The 18,738-nt window shown below is 49.3% G+C and overlaps 1 protein-coding gene across 5 annotated transcripts; it reads left to right on the top strand.

The window, feature by feature from the left end:
* Window positions 1-1,187: 1,187 nt before the first annotated feature.
* Window positions 1,188-16,777, top strand: ENKD1 (enkurin domain containing 1). Of its 5 annotated transcripts, none has more exons than XM_084813180.1 (8): window positions 1,188-1,308; window positions 7,151-7,254; window positions 8,337-8,561; window positions 9,251-9,423; window positions 12,826-12,987; window positions 13,189-13,358; window positions 14,087-14,223; window positions 15,709-16,777. In XM_084813180.1, the coding sequence occupies exons 2-8, from the start codon at window positions 7,170-7,172 to the stop codon at window positions 15,867-15,869; spliced, it is 1,113 nt and encodes a 370-aa protein (XP_084669306.1). In that variant the 5' UTR covers window positions 1,188-1,308; window positions 7,151-7,169; the 3' UTR covers window positions 15,870-16,777. The 5 variants fall into 5 exon arrangements, with proteins under 5 accessions (XP_084669306.1, XP_084669303.1, XP_084669305.1 ...); XM_084813177.1 differs by having other exon boundaries at window positions 1,192-1,308; window positions 7,045-7,254; window positions 15,709-16,755; XM_084813179.1 differs by having other exon boundaries at window positions 1,192-1,308; window positions 7,012-7,254; window positions 15,709-16,755.
* The last annotated feature ends 1,961 nt before the right edge of the window (window positions 16,778-18,738 follow it).

Raw genomic sequence — 18,738 nt, 5'->3', positions numbered from 1 at the left:
CATTGGTGGTTGGTAGGCCAGAGTGAAGCAGTGGTAGCGTGTGCTGAAAGGGTATTAACATCTTCCATAAATTTGTCTCTAGATATTGTACACCACAGTAGCGGCTAAGCAACCGAGCTAAAAATCATAAGAATGTCAGAAGAGCTTTGCTGGATGAGACCAAAATTCTTCCTAGTCCAGCATCCAATTTCCCACAGCAGCCAACCAGCTGCTTTTGGGAAGTCCTCAAGTGAGGCAGAAAGGCAACAGTCTTCCAGCAACTGGTATTCTGCCTCTGAAGGTGGAGGTTCTATACAGCAATCATGGGTAATAGTCACAAGTGCAATCCTATACATATCTTCTCAGAAGTAAGCCCCACTGAGTTCAGTGGGATTTTCTCCCCAGAAAGTGTGTATAGAAGCCTTCCTCAACCGGGTGCCATCCGGATATTTTGGACTACAACTGTCACTTGCCCCAACCACCATGGCCAATGGTCAGGTATGACAACCTACCTCACAGGGTTGTTGTGAGGATAAAAATGGAAAGGAGGAGGACCATGTGAGCCGCCTTGGGTTCCTTGTAAAAGGAAAAAGGCAGGATATAAATGTAATAATAAATATAAATAAATAAATAAAATGATGGGAGTTGTAGTCTAAAACATCTGAAGGGCACTAAGTTGGGCAAAGCTGGTGTATAGGATTGCAGCCTGATAGAAATAGCATCAGTCCCTTGTTTTGTATCTTCCTCTTGCTACGAATTTGCCCCTTGCTATGAACTCACTTCACACGAACTCTCTGTTTCAGCTCCACTCCCTCTGCAGTGTGGAGATAATAATAATAATAATAATAATAATAATAATATTGACCAACTCTAGAAGGCTGTTGTGAAGATCACAATATAATTATACAGTTATGTGAAGCACTTTGACTAAGAATGTGAGATTTATCATGCGCTCTCTGTGATCCAATTACCATTATAAAAAGTTTGGTTTGTTTCTTTTTTTTTTTTTTTTTTAAAAAAACTTATTTATAACCTGCTCCTCTGAATATACAATTCGCGTGGAAAGAATGCAAAGGTTGTTTTGCTCCTGCCAGAGGTGCGTGGCGCGGTCCACAGGAGAGAGAGAGAGAGAGAGAGAGAAAGAAAGAAAAACTACACTTCCCAGCAGCCTCTGTTCCGGTCCCAACTTGCGACAGGAAGTCACTGTTGCTTAGAGACAGGAGGCGGGGTGAATAACTGCCTAGGACGTGACCCCCCCACGCACCACACCACCACCACGCTCCACCTTGGAGAGCCACGCAGTTCTGCTGGGCAGAGGAGCCCAGAAACGTGAGTGAGGGGCGCAGAGCTTATGGGGCGGGAGAAACACTGGGGGAGAGACCTGCTGGGCTCATGTCCTGCTTCTGGGTTTCCGGGGGGCATCTGGTTAGCCACTGCGGCAGTGGGAAACGGGTCTCAGTCGACCTTTGGTGTCATCCTGCAGGGCTCTGCTTAAGTTCCTGTGGGGAGAAAGAGGGAGGCTTGGCTTCCCTAGGCAAGGCTGGGAGGCCCAGTAATTAGGAAATTGCTTGGAGCTGGTTGCAGTGGGCGAAGGGTCTGTTGCTGAGGTTGGAAGGTGGTGTTTCTTAATAGAACCGCTTGCCATGGATTTCCAGATTTTGCTTGGGCTGCAATGGTGGAGCTAGGTATTTTTTAGACTCTGGACTTAATGAATTGATTTTATTTATTTGCCACATTTATATCCTACCTTTCCACCGTCTTGCAAGCAACCCGAGGCAGCTTACGTGGCCCTCTCACTCTCCGTTTTATCCTCACTACAGGCCTGTGAGGCAGGTCAGGCTGAGAGTGAGTGACTGGCCCAAAGTTACCCAGTGAGCTTCATGGCTGAGAACCTGGAATCTTCCCAGTCCAACACTCTAACCACTACACCACACTGGCTCTCTTAATGGTCTTAACCAAAGTCTCCTTTCTTTAGATGGTAGCGTGTATTATGTCACTTCAAAATGCGGTAAACCAGCCTGTTGCATTTGGGCATCCTACACATTTTGCAGAGTGGGGTCCTGGGCTTCTGCCTCCAGAGTCCTGCCCTGATGGTACCACTGGCTGACTTCGTTCTGATTTTTATAACATACTGAAGGGAGAGTGGGATCAGCTTTGGGAATGGCTGGAGGAGAGCCTAATGCCATTAGACAAGGAGGCTTTGGCTGCGCTCTTAAACATGTAAACCCCAATAGACACAGTGGGGCTGTGTTTCTAAATAAACATGCATTGAATTACATTCTTATTTTAGCAGGACAAAGAATGGGGATGCTTAGGTTGGGTTGGTAGAAAGTAGATTTGTGGTGCACTCGGCAGTTTCTTGTAGTGCTGGGATTCTTGCACAGAATCCTGAGTTAAGACTTTGGTCTAATCCTGCCTTAAGAAAGAGTTCTGCACTTAACATAGCTTAGGGTGCAATCCTATGCATGTTTAGACAGAGAAAAGGCCTACAACTCCCAGCATTCCCCAGCCAGCCATACTTAGGCCTTTTCTCTTTCTAAACATGCATAGGATTGTGCCCTTAGTTATTATTTTTGTGTTCATATTGTGTCTTTCCTCCAAGGAGCTCCAGGTAGTGTGCACGATTCTCTTCCCTTCCTTTTATTCTCACAGGAATGCTGTGAAGTAGGCTAGTCAGGGACAAAGAGAGAATGCGACAGGCCTAAGTCATCCAGTGAGCTTTACGACTGACTGGAGTCTGAAATCTCCCCAGTTCTAGCCTGACATTTGAACCACTACACCAGTCTTCCCCAATCTGGGGCCCTCCAGATGTTTTGGACTACAGCACCCAGCATTTCTCACCATTGGCAATGCTGGCTGGGGCTGATGGGAATTGAAGTATAAAACATCTGGAGGACACCAGGCTGGGGAAGAGTGCACTAGATTCTCAGAGTCAAGTTATGTCTTAACTGTGAAGAAAGCCTGAATATTCACTCTTGTGTTGTAATCACAGCATGCATCAGTTGACCATAGGATTGGTGTTGTTTTTAAATAGACTTTTGTTGTTCAGTCGTTCAGTGGTGTCCGACTCTTCGTGACCCCATGGACCATAGCATGCCAGGCCTTCCTGTCCTGCGCTCTCTCCTGGAGTGTGCTCAAGTTCATATTCATTGCATCGGTGATGCTATCTAGCCATCTCATCCTCTGCCATCCCCTTCTTCTTTTGCCTTCAGTCTTTCCCAGCATCAGGGTCTTTTCCAGAGAGTTTTCTCTTCGCATTAGGTGGCCAAAATATTTGAGCTTCAGCTTCAGTATCTGTCCTTCCAATGAGCACGCAAGACTAAAATCAGCCTATCTCTAGTTTAGAAAGTTACATCGAAATGAGGTGATACTTAGCGATGGAGTGTGTTACCATTGGGGAAGAAATGGGATAGATTAATTTAAATGCTGTCCAGCAACCTGCATCTCTTATTCTCTCCCCTCTGGCGGCGTCTCATGGCCAATTGGTACAGCCATTCTGTTTCTGACTGGGTGCTTTCCTTTTCTTGTCTGGATTAGGCCATGCTTGCGGCAGTTGGCCTGCCTGACTCATTCGCCGTGGTGGCAAGCTACCCTTTTGTGAAGAGCTGCACAGCTTCCAAGTGTAGGTTCGAGAGTGGTGCACAAAACAGCAGTTTGTGCTTGTGGCAAGAGATTCAGGCAATCCTGTTCGCTGCAAGGGTGCCCTAATGGCTGTGCGCTGTATAGCTGTGTGAAACAGCCCTGGGCTTATGTAGGCTGGTAACTGGGGTGCAGATCATTAGAACACTTGATCGCTAATCCGCCCCAAGCTCCTTGCTTACGTTAACAGATTGCATCCCTGAGTATCACTGTGGGCACGTGCTTAATTGGCCCTTTTAGCATCCTGATTGCTGTAGCACAGCCTTCCCCAACCTGGTGCCCTCCAGATGTATTGGGCTGCAATTCCCATCATCCCCAGCCAGCATGGCCAATGGCGAGAGATGCAGTCCAGTACATCTGGAGGGCACCAGGTTGTGGAAAGCTACTGAAGCCATGGGGCCATCTGAGTGAGGCCTACCAAAATGGGCTTTTTTGAATGCAAGTGGAATTTGCCTTTCCAGCTACTCCCCCAAGGGCTTAACCCACCTGCCCTTTAATTGCACTACAAGGATTTATCTCAAAAGGCCTCCTTCCTTCACTTTCATATCCCTGCAGTTTCCCTGATTTAGGGCAAAGCGGTCTTCCGGCAGCTTGTTTGTACTTGGCTCCTAACAGCCGTTTGCCCTCCAAGCCAACAGAATAAACATGTCTCTGTGCGGTGCCTGGAATGAGGCCAAGAATGTCTCGCTAAGCGCTTTAATTTTGTTCTTTTTTTAATGGAGGTGCAAGGACAGCATCTGGCCTCTGTTGATGAGACAAGCTTGGCCATGGTTCTGTTTTAGCTCTGGATTTCAGCCATCCCCCTTCTCCAAAACGGTGACAAATCTACCTGAGTTTGCTTCACTTAGGTGCTGGGGTAGGACGAATGGTGATTTAAGACGTGATCAGAGAACATCTCGAGGGAAGTGCTGGAAAGGAAGCAGATGCTCGACCGATTTGCTTGCTTTTTCTGTGCCTGCTTGATTGTGTTCACAGCTTTTTTGATGTCTGGCATTGCTCTGGAGCCATGATGGTTACACCTGTTTGATGCAGGCAGAATTCCAGAGATTTGTGTGTAGCTCTGCAGTGTGGTATGGGAGGCATGCTTCTGTGCAGTGTCTGCTTGAGTGCACATAGAAAATGCTTGGAAGTGGTCTCATTGGAGGGTTTCCTTCACTAGCCATTTCATCAGGCTGCACCAGAGGGAAAGATGGGAAGTGGGGCTCACTCCCTCGGCTATGCGGAGAGACCAGCTCCAGCATGCTCCTCCCGCCATCACCTACCTGGCAGTGTGCTCCTCCCGCCATCACCTACCTAGTTCCACCAGATGGAGAGATGAGAAGCAGGGCTGTTTCACTGCTCTGCTGAGAGACCAGCACCATTATGCTCCTCCTGCCATCAACAGTCACCTTGCAGCAGTCATTCCATCAGGCTGCAGCAGCAGAGTACTGAAGTATGGAGAGGACATTTCACAATTGAGAGCCAGTGTGGTGTAGTGGCGAGAGTGTTGGACTGGAGATCCGGGTTCTAGTCCCCACTCGGCCATGGAAGCTCACTGGGTGACTTTGGGCCAGTCACAGACTCTCAGCCCAGCCTACCTCACAGGGTTGTTGTTGTGAGGATAAAATGGAGAGGAGGAGGATTATGTACGCCACCTTGGGTTCCTCAAAGAGGAAAAAAAGATGGGATATAAATGTAATAAATGTAATAAATAAATAAATAAATAATCTCAGACACAGCTGCTGGCCACCTGCCTAACGTCTGAAGCTGGGGGCACCTGGAGGAAGGCCTCAGTAGAGGGCAGGTTGACAGAGGTGATCCTTCAGATACTCTGGTCCCAAGTCATTTAGGGCTGTATAGGTCAAACTCAGCCGTTTGAATTGTGCTTGGAAACAAACTGGAATCCAGTGAAGATCAAGGCTAGTGAAATATGATCATCACAGTGGGTTAATAATAATCTAGCCACCATGTTCCAAAGCATGTTGCAGTTCCTGAACGTCTTTCATAGGCAGCCTCAGTAGCTTTCATAGGCAGCAGCTAACCTGGACATTACTTGGACAGATTTACTATGTACTTTTAAAGTGTCCAATAACCGAAGTTCTCTGGGCAGTGTACAATACATTAAAAACATAAAATAAATACATTAAAACAGAAAAATAAAAACAGCCCAGAATAACAGCAAGATAAACCCAGCAGCGAAGAATAAACCCATTCAGGCACATAAAATCAAATTAAAACCTGTAACAGAATAAAATACTAAAAGCATCTCGAAGAGTTATTAACATGCCTGGGAGAAGAATGCCTCGAAGAATGCCTGGAATAGCCACTGAATGATTCAAGTGTTGATGGTTGCAGCTGGAAAAGGTGCAGAAAAGGGCAGCCCAAATGATCAAGGGGCTGGAGCTGCTCCCCTTTGAGGAAAGGTTACAACAGGGATGGGGAATGTGTGGTCCTCCAGATGTTGGATTGGAAATCCTATCAGTCCTAGCCAATACAGCCAAAGGTAAGGATGGAACATCTGGAGGGTCGCACATTCCCCATCCCTGGGTTACAACGTTTGGGTCTCATTAGCTTAGAGAAAAGAGAAGTAAAGGAGGAGGTGATAGGGGTGTATAAAATGATGTGTGGTGGGGAGAGAATGGCTAGGAGTTTTCTCCCTCTCAACACTAGAACCCGGGGTTATCCAGTAATGCTGAACAGTGACAGGTTTAAGATACATAACAGGAAGTATTTCTTCACACAGTGTATATATTTAAACTGGGGCTCACTACCACAAGACATTGTCATTGTTGCCATCTTGGTTGACTTTAAAACGGGATTAGATACATTCATGGATGATAGGTTATCAATGGCTACTAGCCTTCTCCCATATGAGCCTGCCCAGGTCTTAAGATCTTCTGGAGAGGCCCTTCTTTCAAGACGTTCAGAGGTGGTGACTTGAGAGAGGGCCTTTTTGGTGGCCGCTCCAAAGCTGTGGGGCTCCCTCCCAAGGGAGGCTAGTTTTGCTCCATCTCTGCTGTCCTTCTGTTGGCAGGTAAAGACTGCTTTATTTTAAAAGGCCTTTGGCATGCAAGCAAGTCTGTTGGGTTTGATGCAGTTTTTATTCAATTATTGTTGTGTTCTTAATTGTGTTTAATGCATTTGTTTTATTGTTTTAATCTTGTTTTATTCATGATTGTCAGCCGCATTGAGTCCCATTTTTCTTGGTAGAAAGGTGAGGTATAAATCAAATAACTAAATAGTCATGATGGAAATATATTGCCTCCAGTATCAGAGGCAGTATGCCTCTCAGTACTGGGGAACACGAGAGGCTGTGCTCTCATATTCTGCTTGTGGGCTTCCTGTTGGGGCAACTGGTTGGCCACGGTGGGAAGAGAATGCTGAACTAGATAGGCCTTTGTTCTTATCCAGCAGGGTTATTCTTATGTTGCCTATCCTTTGTAGCAGCTTTCCTCCGATTCCTTGTTTCTTCAAATATATCGTCAGCAACTTAAACTGAGAAGTCGTTCGTGGTGCACCACAAAAGAAAGATCTTGCATTTTGGGGGTTGCAGGCCTGGAGCTGAGGCTGAGATGTCAGAGGGGCCTTCCAGGATCACAGGACCCATACCCCCAGACCCTACCCTTTGCCCGGATTACTACAGACGCCCCCTATCTGGTGAGTGTGTTGCACAGTCCCAGGGCTGTTATGTGTCTTGATCATCTCAATGCACAATCAGTTTGCCCACTCTTGGCATGGGGAAAAGTGTGGTCCTCCCCACTGCCCTGACCCCAGCCAGCAAATGGAGGGATCTCTCTTTCTTTCTTTATAGAGTTGAATCCTCTGAGCATTCTCTAGCCCATGCTGTAGGGCAGGGGGTGTTTTCTGTCAAAGGTTGTGTTTCTTCAGGGGAAATCTGTTGGGGGCTGCACGTGAATGACAAAGCTAGGGCTAAAAGTGGGCAGGCCGCCCCTGTTTTTGTATGCTCTCTCTCACGGCCACCCCTGTTCTCGTGCATGCGCTCTCTCTCTCTCTCTCTCTCTCTCTGCCACCCCTGTTCTTGTGCCCTTTCTCTCTCTCTCTCTCTCTCTCTCGGCCGCCCCTGTTCTCGTGCCCGCCCCTCTCAGCCACCCCTGTTCTCATGCCCTCTCTCTCTTGGCCACCCCTGTTCTTGTGCCCTCTCTCTCTCTCTGTTTCTCTCTCTTTGTGTGTGTGCGCGCACGCACGCATGTCCCTCTGCCACCCCTGTTTGCTCTCCCTCTCCTTCCTCGCCACCCAGTGAGCTGCCAAGGAAGGGACAGATTGCTTTTTCCAGAGCTCTGAAGTGATCTCTTGCAGAGGGCTTTTGAAATTAGGCTGAGGGCTGCAGAATGCCCACCCTGCTGTTGAGCAGTTGCTTGGTCCTGGAGGCTGAGTTGGAACAGGCTTGGGAAAGGAGGACTTCACTGGCCCTGATGAAGACTTCCATGGGCCTGATGAAGACTTCCATGGGCCTGGAAAAGAGCTAGCTTAGGGAGACTAAATTCTCCTCCCACTCTTAGGCAAACAGGACCATAGGAAGCTTCCTTCCACCGGGTCAGACTATTTCTCCCTTGTCTACTCTACTGGCAGTGACTCACCAGAGGTCTTTCCCATCCCCTGCTATATGTGATGCTTTTAATTGAAAGTGTCGGGGATTGAACCTGGGATTTATGCACATAAAGCATGTGCTCTACCACAGAGCTACAGCCCCTTTCTTGGCTCTCTCTCTATATCTTTAGCACGAGGGAGGCTGGAAGGGAATGCTTTGAAGCTGGATTTGCTCCCTGGCCCCATTCCTCCGGAGGCCAGCCTCTACCCCACATGCTACAGCACTCGCGTCACTCGTCCTCCTCCGCGGATTAAGCACAATGCTAAGGACATTCTGGAGATGGGACAGAAAGGCACGGTGGGCGTCTTGTTGCAGCTAGATGGCATCTCTTTCTGCCAGGAGCCAATGGCCAAGCGTAAGTGAGGCATTTGCCAGTCTGCAGATGCCAGTGTTCGGGGTTGTGTGTGTAAGCTGCCGTGATTTTCATTCATTCATGCATTCATTTTATTTCTATACCACCCAATAGGCAAAGCTCTGCGCGCCGTTCACAAAAATTACAACCCAAAAATACAACACAGAAAACACTTAATATAAAATCTTTAACATACAACATTTAAAATCAATTTAAAACAGGTAAAACAACTGTTACAATAAAATACCAGGACACTCAAAGCCCCATCAAATGCCTGAGAGTAAAAGAAAGTCTTAACTTGGGGCCAAAAAATGACCATGTTGGTATCAGGCGGACCTCAGTGGGGAAAGGATTCTGCAATTGGGGGCCACCACCAAAAAGGCCCTCTCCCTTGTTGCCATCTTCTGAGCCTCCCTCAGAGGAGGCACTTAGAGGAGGGCCTCAGATGTTGATCATAGTGTCCATGTAGGTTCATATCTGATGGGAGAGGCACTCCCCTCAGATATTTTGGTGTAAGGCTTTTTAGGCTAAAGCCAGCACTTTAAATTTGGCTTGGAAACGTATGTGCAAGCAATGCAAGCAGGCCAGAATCTGTGTGACAAGCTCATACCTTCTGTTCTTGCTATCAGTCTGGCTTCCCCAGCTTCCATACAGTCTTCAAGGGCAGTCTTTTCATTTCTCTTGCCGTGCAGGCAGGGATCACAAGGACCATGAGAAGGAGAACCTGCGGCGCATGCGAGAGATCCAGAGGAAGTGTCGAGAAAAGGAGCAGGCTCGGGAACTCAGCCAGCCAAAGCCCGTGAAAGCCCTGTGGAAGTCTCAGAAGTATGAGAACGTGGAGTCCAAAGTGAAGGCCAAGTTGCAGGTAGGCTGAGCCCAAGGTGCCCTTTGATTGCTCCCTTTTCTGCTCAGTTGCTGTTGGGTGAGGTGTGCAAATATGCAGCAGAGGAGAGAGGGAAACCATATTACATAAGAACATAAGAAGATCCTGCTGGACCAGACTAAGGGCCCAGCTAGTCCAGCATTCCGATCACACAGTGGCCAACCAGCTGTTGACCAGGAACCCACAAGCAGGACATGAGCGCAACAGCACCTTCCTGCTCATGTTCCCCAGCAACTGGTGTACATAGGCTCACTGCTTCTGATACTGGAGGTAGCACATAGCCATCAGGACTAGTAGCCATTGATACCCTTTCCTTCAGGAATTTGTCCAACCCCCTTTTAAAGCCATCCAAATTGGTGGCCATCACTACATCCTGTGGTAGTGAATTCCATAGCTTAGCTATGCACTGTGTGAAGAAGTCCTCCCTTTTATCTGTCCCGAATCTCCCATCAGTCAGCTTTATGGGATGACCCCAGCTTCTAGTATTACGAGAGAGGAAGAAAAAAGTCTCCCTATCCACATTCTCTACACCATGCATAATTCTGTAAACCTCTATCATATCTCCCCTTACCCTCCTTTTTCCAAGCTAAACAATCCCAGCTGTTATAATCTTCTCTCATAGGGGAGTTGCTCCAGCCCCTGGGTGTGTGTGTGTGTGTGTGTGTGTGTGTGTGTGTGTGAGAGAGAGAGAGAGAGAGAGAGAGAATAAATAAGAGGTGGAGTAGATGTATAAGGTCCAAAGCTCAGTTGCTAGCAGGTCGTGCTGAAGGACTGAGGAAGGCATCATTCTGAGACATGGGACAACTGCCGCCAGCGTTGTGCCAGATGGATCTGTTTCTTGTTTTTAAAATAGGTTTATATCCCACTCTTCTGCTCAAGGTGGCTTACAGAGGGGAAAATACAATATGACAGCTTGCCTCAACCTGGTGCATGGTGGCTGGCGGATGCTGGGAGTTGTAGTCTACCACATCTGGAGGGCACCAGGTTGGGAAAGGCTGCGATATGGTAATTACTAATATTCCATGTTAAAAACAATACTCTTAACACAGCAGTCAATGGCTAGATTCACACAACACGAAAACCCACGCTCAAGGTTGTCGTTGAGCCGAGGGTTGTGTCGTGTGAACCCAGCTGTTCTAACAAACTATGGTTTGTTAATCATGACCAACCCAGAGTTCACAACCCAACAACAAACTGGGGCTTCTTTCCATGGGTTGTTCATGGTTAGAGAATCATGGTTTGTTAGCATGGCTGGGTTCACACAACACAACAATCTACGGTTCAACGACAACTCACACTCAACCCATACTCAACCTCGAGTCTGGGTTGTCATATTGTGTGGATCCAGTCATTACGAAAGTAGCAGTAGGATCGCACATCAAAAGCCTGTTGAAATGCAAATATTTGTAATGTATTGTCTAAAACAGCCTTCCCCAACTTAGTTCCCTTCAAATGCTTTTTGACTTCAAGTGTCATCAGCCCTAGCCAGCCTGGCCAGTGCTCAGGACTACTGGAGTTGTAGTCCAAAACATCTGGAGGGCAACAGATTGGGAAAGGCTGGTCTAACAGCCAATGACAAGGATGTGCCAGATTTCCACTAGAATATTTCAGAGCTGCGGTGCCACCACTGAAAAGGCCCTGGGTATTGTGCTCACCTGCCTTATGGCCTGGGACGAAGGCCTGTTGGGCAAAGGCAGCTTGTCCTGCTCTGTGCACATTACACCATATGGTAGAGAACACTCCAGTATGCATCACCCTGCAATAGGCTTAGGGTCTTACCTGTGGTCTCAGAGTTGGGGTGGGGTTTTTTTTGCCTCATGAGCTGTGCTGATCAAGCTAGATTTATTTATTTATTTATTTTACTCAGCCATCTGGCCAGTCACCCAGCCGCTCTGGGCGGTGTACAACAATAAAAACAGTTTACACAATAAAATTCAACATTAAAAACATCACATTTCTAAAATTACCCTAGCCCACCCCAAATGCCTGCCTGAACAACCATGTTTTTAATGCGTGGCGGAAGCTCATTAAAGAGGGGGCATGGCAGAGTTCCCTAGGGAGGGAGTTCCGCAGAGTGGGGGCCACGACAGAGAAGGCCCTCTCCCTCATCCTCACCAGCCTAGCTGTCCTGGCTGATGGGACAGACGCATCTCTCCTACACTAGGATTCACCTGGAGACATAGGACACTGCCTTATACTGAGTTGTACCATGGGTCCATCTAGCTCAGTATTGTCAGCACTGACTGGCAGTGGCTCTCCAAGGTTTCAGGCCCTACCTAGAGATGCTGGGGATCAAAACTGGGACTTCCTGCATCCAAAGCAGTTGCTCTACCACTGAGCTGCGGCCCTTTTCCAATTTTGCGACAGCAGCACTTCAGCTGCAGCAACCGACTTTTCCACTTCAGGCCTGCATTTCTGCTGCTCAGGAGCAGGAGCAGGCAAAAGAAGCTGGAGGTCTTGGTGTTGCAGGAAGGTGAGGAAATCCATGGATTGGGGTAATCATGGAATCCCACGGGCAGGGGCGGGAGCATCCAGGAGAGTTAGTTGAGCGACTGAAAATCTATTAGGCCCTAAGGAAAGGGGCTTGCAGGCAGAAATGGAGTATGCTAAGCCAGGGGTGAGCAACCTTAAGGCCCTAGGGGCTCACGCAACCCTTGGGCTAATTTCAAAAGCCCTCTGAATGATTAGTTCAGGCCTCTGGCAAGACTGATCTGTGCCTCTTCCGGTAGTGTGCTGGGTGCAGAGAGAGCCTGCTGGCAGTGGCAGAAAGAGGGATGGGGCAGAAGGCTTGGCCCCACTCACTTTTAGTTCTGGCCCCACCCTTCACTGTTTTCAGCCCCAACTACCACCAGCATGTGTAGATCACCACCGAGGGAATGCAGTCCCTTGGAAAAAAGGTTCCCCGCCCCTGTATTAAGCCAAGGATAACAAAGTGGAGCGAGAAAGAGCGATCCACAATAGGATCTTCAGAATCTCACGCGCTGCGTGTGCAAGAGCAAGCTTCACTGTCCACCGAAGGTGCTGAAATGCCCATTGCCAGCTGCATCTTGCCCAGGAGACAGAGCAGGCCTTACCTGCAGAGACACACAGCCTGGAGTAGATTAGCCCAGGTGGTCGAAACTCTCTCGTCCAGACCTCTGAATCTCCTGGCCCTATGGCCTGGTGGTGCTTAGCAGCTGCCTAGTTCCTCGACGGACTCCGTGTACCTGGATGGCCCGGTTCAAAGGAATGTAAGTGTGATCGTCAGGAACAGGGGCAACTGCAGGAACACGTTGAGCTGACGTTTGTTCGTCGATGGCACTGGCAGTGATGTCTCCTGGGCACCTGGGAGCTCTTCCTGGCCCTGCTGCAACCCCCCTGCTTTCCTTCCTCTGTCTTTCCTAGGAGGATCCCATGCCTCCAAATCCAGAGGCTCAGCGGTATCTGCGTGCCTATTCTCGCTGTGGCACAGGAATTCACCCCCGCAGGTCAACTTCTCCCAGCCGTGCCCCATCAAGTGCAACAGCGGACACAGCAGCTGCACAAGCGCAGAACGGGGATGTCGAGGTGCGGGAGTGAGTGGGGGGAGGCGCCGCACGCAGCTGCTGGTGCCACCTGCGTGATACTCCCTGTGCCCCCTAAGTGGTCGGTGCTCCAGCCCCCCCAGCCCCTTCCTGTTTCCAGGGGTGCCATCACCAGCAGAGTTTCTGCGCTCCCGGCACCAGAATCTCTGCCTTTCAGCGTTGAACGTTTCCCCCCTCCTTTCAGATCCGGGAGGACAGCAGGGCAGTGGACTTCGTCAGCCACAATGCCCAACATGCCAAGCGAGCCCAGCTGCGGCGCTCGCGCTCCCTGCAATCGCTGTCCGAGGTGCTGGAGCAGAAACGCAAGGAGCAGGAAGAATACAATGCCAAGCAGAAAGGCCACATCCCCCGCTAGTATGTATGGAGCTCGTCGCCCTCACCTGTTCGGCAAGCGGCAGCAGGTGCGCTTGCAGGGCCGAGCATGCTATCCTGCCGGCAGTGTATCCGGCAAAAGCACTGATGGGTATTGGGCCCGAGCGTCACCCTTCCCATCTGCAAAACTGGCATGCAAGTGTGGGAACTCATGCCTGCTGTCGAACTCAGTTTGCTGGGAATCTCGGCTTTCTTTTACTTCTTTGAGCAAGTTCCTAGTCCCTTTTAAAACGTTTCTTAAGGCTGAGATCCTCAGCCCCCACCTGACCTGTTTTGCGCTGTTGTGCCGTTGGTGCTAGGGCTTGTGGGGCAGCCTTTCCCAACCAGGTGCCCCCCAGATGTGTTGGACTACAACTTCCAGCATGCCCTAGCTAGGTTGGGAAGGCTGTTGAAAGGAGAGGGAAGAAAGATGACAATGCAGATTATTAGAGAGCTACAACCCATATATTGCCACTGTCTCCCTGTGGTTCTGGCTGCCCCGCAGACTCCCATTTCTGAAAGGCTGAGCAACAGCGGTAAACACAGCATCTGTTGCTGACTGGTGTGCAGCTGTCTCTCTGGGCTGCTTTGTATGGGCTTGAGGGGAGAGGCTGATTCAGAGGAGACTGGCTGTTCTCTTTTTCTTGAGGTTTAGGAGGTTGTTTCCTCCTTGCTTTCTCTGCCCTCCTTCTCTTGTTGCTCGATTGACACGCTCTTTCCGCTGTGATTAGCCTGATTGAGAGGAAGGACCACTGGCGCAAAGAGGCAGAAGAGCGCCTGCGGAGCATGCCTGACCCCGACATGCCCCCTGGCCATGCCAGGATGTCCGAGACGCAACGGCTGGAAACACTGAGCAGCCTCCAACAGAGTAAGATGGGTGGGAGGTGGGATGTACAGAGCTGTTTCGTGCTGAGTCCGCCCAGGACTGTCTTGTTTGACAGGCAGTGGCTGTCCGTGGCCTCAGGCAGAGGCTTTTGAAGCCCGGTGAAATTTTAACCGGAGATAGCAGGGACGGGACCTTGCACATGGCACCTCTCCTGGTGCAAGCTTAGGGTTCAGGAGAGAATCTGTGGGAACAGCTATTGCAGGAGTGGGGAACCTGTTGCGTTCCAGATGTTGCTGGACTCCAACTCCCATCCTTGATCAATCGCTCTGTCTCCTGGGGCTGATAGGAGTTGGAATCCAACATCATCTGGGGGGCTATATGTTCCTGACCCCCTAGGCCACCTGCTACATTCTTGGCTTCTTTGGGATCCTCTGAGAGCTAGCCAATAAAGCCTGTCATAGCTATAGGGGGGAGGATTTCATTTCAGCCCTAATTATAGACCAGGGTGGTAGAGAGTGCGTTTGCACACATGTGAGAGATGGGGTGGCCATACCCACTTCTTGCTTTGGTCCCACCCACCATGGAATGCAGTGCCTGGAAGGAAATGCGGCCCTTGGACTGAACGGGGTTCCCCACCCCTGCGTTAGGCCATGTGCTGAGAATGGGATTGGCTCCTGCTGACTTCATTTAGCCAGGCTTTCCTAGGCCTGATCTTGGAGCCCCTCCCCAGCCTGGGGCTCTAGCCTAGCTGAGTTGCCAATTCCATGGAATCAGATACAGAGTTTTCACAAGGGATTCTCGCTTCTCTTCTGTGACCTGATTTCAGTCTGTTTTTCTGCGGGCCTGAGCCCTTACTCTGCAGCAGTGGTAATCTCATCTTCCTGGCTATGTATGGTGGGATTTCCTGTGGCCCTTGTAGGGATTGCAGCTAAGGCTTGAAATGTTTAATTGATGGATCACTTAATCTTCTGAATGATTAAATGGGTGTCCTTAATTCATTAGACAACCGTTTTTTAAAAAATATATATTGTTGCAAACAGCACAGGCAAACGTTATCTAAAAAATAAGAAGAATGCTCCCCCCCACCCCCACCCCAAGAGCTCTTGTTTATTCATCCACACAGTCGGCATCAACACTCAAATGATGGCTGTGTTCACATGGATTGGTAAGCCAGGATTCTTCACAGTTCTGCAGAATCCTGGCTTACTATGAAGAAGGTGTTTGTTTTTGCACACAGCTGTTCAGGCTGGCTTAGCTCCTGCTGCAAGTGCAACTGGCCAAACTAAGCAGAAATCGGAAACTTTGCCTGTCATCTGAATTCGGGATCCTGGCTTGTTGGGCCCTTTACAAGCCAAGATTGCAAACCAGGTTTGTTCTTGTCTTACAAAGCCTGGCTTCTTTGGGAGTTCGTTCATTCACTTCTGCATGAATGCAGCTGATAAGGTGACTGAGATTTCTTTTAATTAGACAGGCACTCTGAATTGTAACCTGACCGCCCTTTCTTCTCCTCCTCCTCCTCTGCTATAGGCCAAGAGCAACTCCTGAAAGATCTCCTGCTGCTTCCGGTGCGAATTGACAGCCTGAGTGTCCGAAACCGACGGGTTGCTCTGGAGAAGAAGCTGTCACAGATTGAGGAGGCGCTCAAGATCTTCTCGCGGCCCAAAGTCTTTATCAAGTTGGACTCCTAGACAGTGGCACAAGGCCCTCCCTTTCACAACCTTCTGCTCTGGACTGTGATCAAGGGGAAGGGTCTAGTGTTTGCCCCTTTCTCTGGCACTCAGCTAAACAGCCTCCCCCACCACTGACTGTCCCAGTGGTACAAGCTTCTTCTGACTCACTCTGGTGGTTGATCTCTCTCTCTCTCTCTCTCTCATGCTTTGCTCTTAGGAGTTCAACATCATCTGCAAGACCACAGTTTCCCCACACCTAACCTATATTTTTCTGCTTGTCTTCCTTTACAAGCAAATGGGATAGATTGCCACAAATGGGTGGAAAGGTGTGTGTGGTGGTGTTGTTCCCTTTTCCCAGGAGATTGACTAGTATGAGAACTGTAAAACCTCTGTAGCTACAGTTTGGAGTTGCAGTTTTCCCTGCATGGAGTGAGGAGAGGGACTGGCGGATGGGAAAGTCATTTAGCGGTACAGCAGATGAGGGGTAGCACCTGGGCAGGCAATTGCACACCGCCAGCTCATGGCCTTTCCGTGGGGCAGCACAGGAAACTTTGCAGATCCATGCTGTGGCTTGACAAATGCCCAGCGCTTAGAGGAATGTGTGCAATTGTAATGTCAGTGGTTGGAGAGTTTTAAATAAATAAAGCAATCTTTTGTAAGTACTTCTCACGGCCCAGAAGATGAATGCTGGGAGTTGTAGGACTCTTTTCTGGCTGGGGAATGCTTGGAGTTGTAGGGTTTTTTTCTGTCTGAACATGCATAGGATTGCACCTAAAGTCATCTTAAAAATGTACATTATCAGTCACCATTCCTTCCATAGAGAAATATAGTGTCCAGGCTTTCCTCAAGATCATGATTTCTCTGTCACTAGAAGTTAGTAGAGGGAGCATATTAAAGAGCATAAAATCTTTCACATTTGGGCATGTATAAGGTGAAAGGCTGTCTATGATTGCTTGAAATGGGGGGGGGACCCCAACAACGCTCTCCAAGCTGCATTTCTCTCTCCCCCACCCCCCATGAGACAGGCTTATGTATTACTTGTCTTGGAGTTTCCTTTCCTTCTGTGCTCCGAGACAAAGGCAAGCTCAGTTTCCCCTTTTATTTCACACAATGCTGTTACTTTAACTGTAGCTGTAAAGTGGCTTTAACCAGTCATTCGTTGTCTGTGGCAGGAGTGAGCAGACATCAGGCTTGTGGGATCTGCTTTGGGTTTGTTTGGTTTTTGTGTTTTTTTTACTAGAACCCCTAGTTCCAGCAACTGGAGCCTGGTGCAAAAACATACATATAGGAAGGATTCTGAGCCCAGGAGTTAGTTTTGAGTGCCAGAACTGAATGTAGCTCACAGTCCTACAGAAAAAGCCACTCCTTGTTACCCCAAACTTTCTCATTTCGGTGGTATAATCTAGGGCAGGAGTCAGAGGTGGTGAGTGGGTCATTTTGTTGTTACTATTGTTCAACAATTGGGAAACAGAAATTGTTGCCCATCTCCTGCAGATCGCCCAGACAGATTTACCAGATCCTGATCTATGGGAAACTGTAGTTTTGGTAGGCGCATGTCACAAAATTCTCAGCGCCTTCAGCAAGTTACAACTCCCAGAAATCTATGGGGGAAGCCATTACAGTTGAAGTGATATCAAAACAATATACGTCTGGAGTATAGTTGTGCCTTCTGAGTCCTTTTGGGGGCGTAGTAACTCTTTTACATTTATTGCCTCCAAGCTAGGGATGTCAGAGAATTCCGCCACGGATCTCGGTGAGGGCGAATGCCAGTGCATTCGGCCCTCCGAACTCCGTGGCGGAACGGCCTGCCCCCCCGTCCCCCTGCGGATCCCCCCTGGGACGAGACTTAGCTGGGGCGGATGTTCCGGATGGCGGCACCTCCACTGGCGGCTTCAGCGGTGGCTGGTCTTCCGACCGGCTGCCACCGCTGCCACCATTTGCGGTCTGTTCCCCCCCATTCGTGATAGGCTACATAAAGACTTACGTAGCCTATCACGTCTGGGTTAAAAAAAAAACACGTACGCAAAGGGCGGCGGCCATGGCCGCCGACATTTGCATCCCTGCTAGCCAGTGGCCAGATGTCCAGCTGCTGGCAGAGCTGGCCGGCGGCTCCATGGAATCCCCGCGGAGCGGAGCTGGCCGGCCAGGATTCTGGGGGGAGGCGCAGAGCACCTCCCCCCCCCCCAGCGAGGATTCCAGGGAGAGGGACGGTGTGCCTCCCCCCCCAGCGGAACCCGGCGGAGCCAGGTAAGCGGTGTTTCGTACATCCCTACTCCAATCATACAGGTTTGGTGTAATGTAGCCTGGCTACTGTAGTGCCACAAAAGCCCCAGTCTTTAGCCCTACTTTTCTGCTGCAAAATCAGTTCATGACAGTTTGGTACAGGAAAGCTGGTGACGTGACAAGAAATTTGTGGTCCCCAATTCTGGAGCTAGGATAGTAAGACCTGTTTGGAGCATTCAGCAGCATGAATACAGAGGCAAATAGTCTGGTTTGAATTTAGGAGAACCAAGAGGGACCTCCAGCAAACTTGCAGTGTGGAGTGCTCCAGTTCAGGACCCCAGGGGACTCTATTCTATAACCCTCCCTAGTTTTCCATTCTCCCCCAAAGTTCTGTGGTCACTAAGCATGCTCAGTCCTGATTTGGGCTGTTCTGTGGGTCCCCCTCTCCCCCTCAAAGATCTGTTACACTTCTGCAAACCTTTGGGTTTCCCAAACCCTTCTGGTCCCTCCCTCTTGTGCATGGTTACTGCCGCTTCGGCTCCATAAGGATCCATTCTTGGACCATGAGTTTACTATTAGCATGTAGGATGTTCAGTGAGACCAAGAAGCATCTAGTGTTGCCGGTTCATATGGAGTGATGCGGATTTCAAATTTCAGAACGTTT

Source organism: Heloderma suspectum, chromosome 8 (assembly GCF_057233095.1).
Source record: "Heloderma suspectum isolate Gila_16-S chromosome 8, 16-S_ref, whole genome shotgun sequence".
NCBI classification, from domain to species: Eukaryota; Metazoa; Chordata; class Lepidosauria; order Squamata; family Helodermatidae; genus Heloderma; species Heloderma suspectum.
Note: the sequence above shows the minus strand (reverse complement) of the source record. Positions and strands in the feature narration are given on the sequence as shown.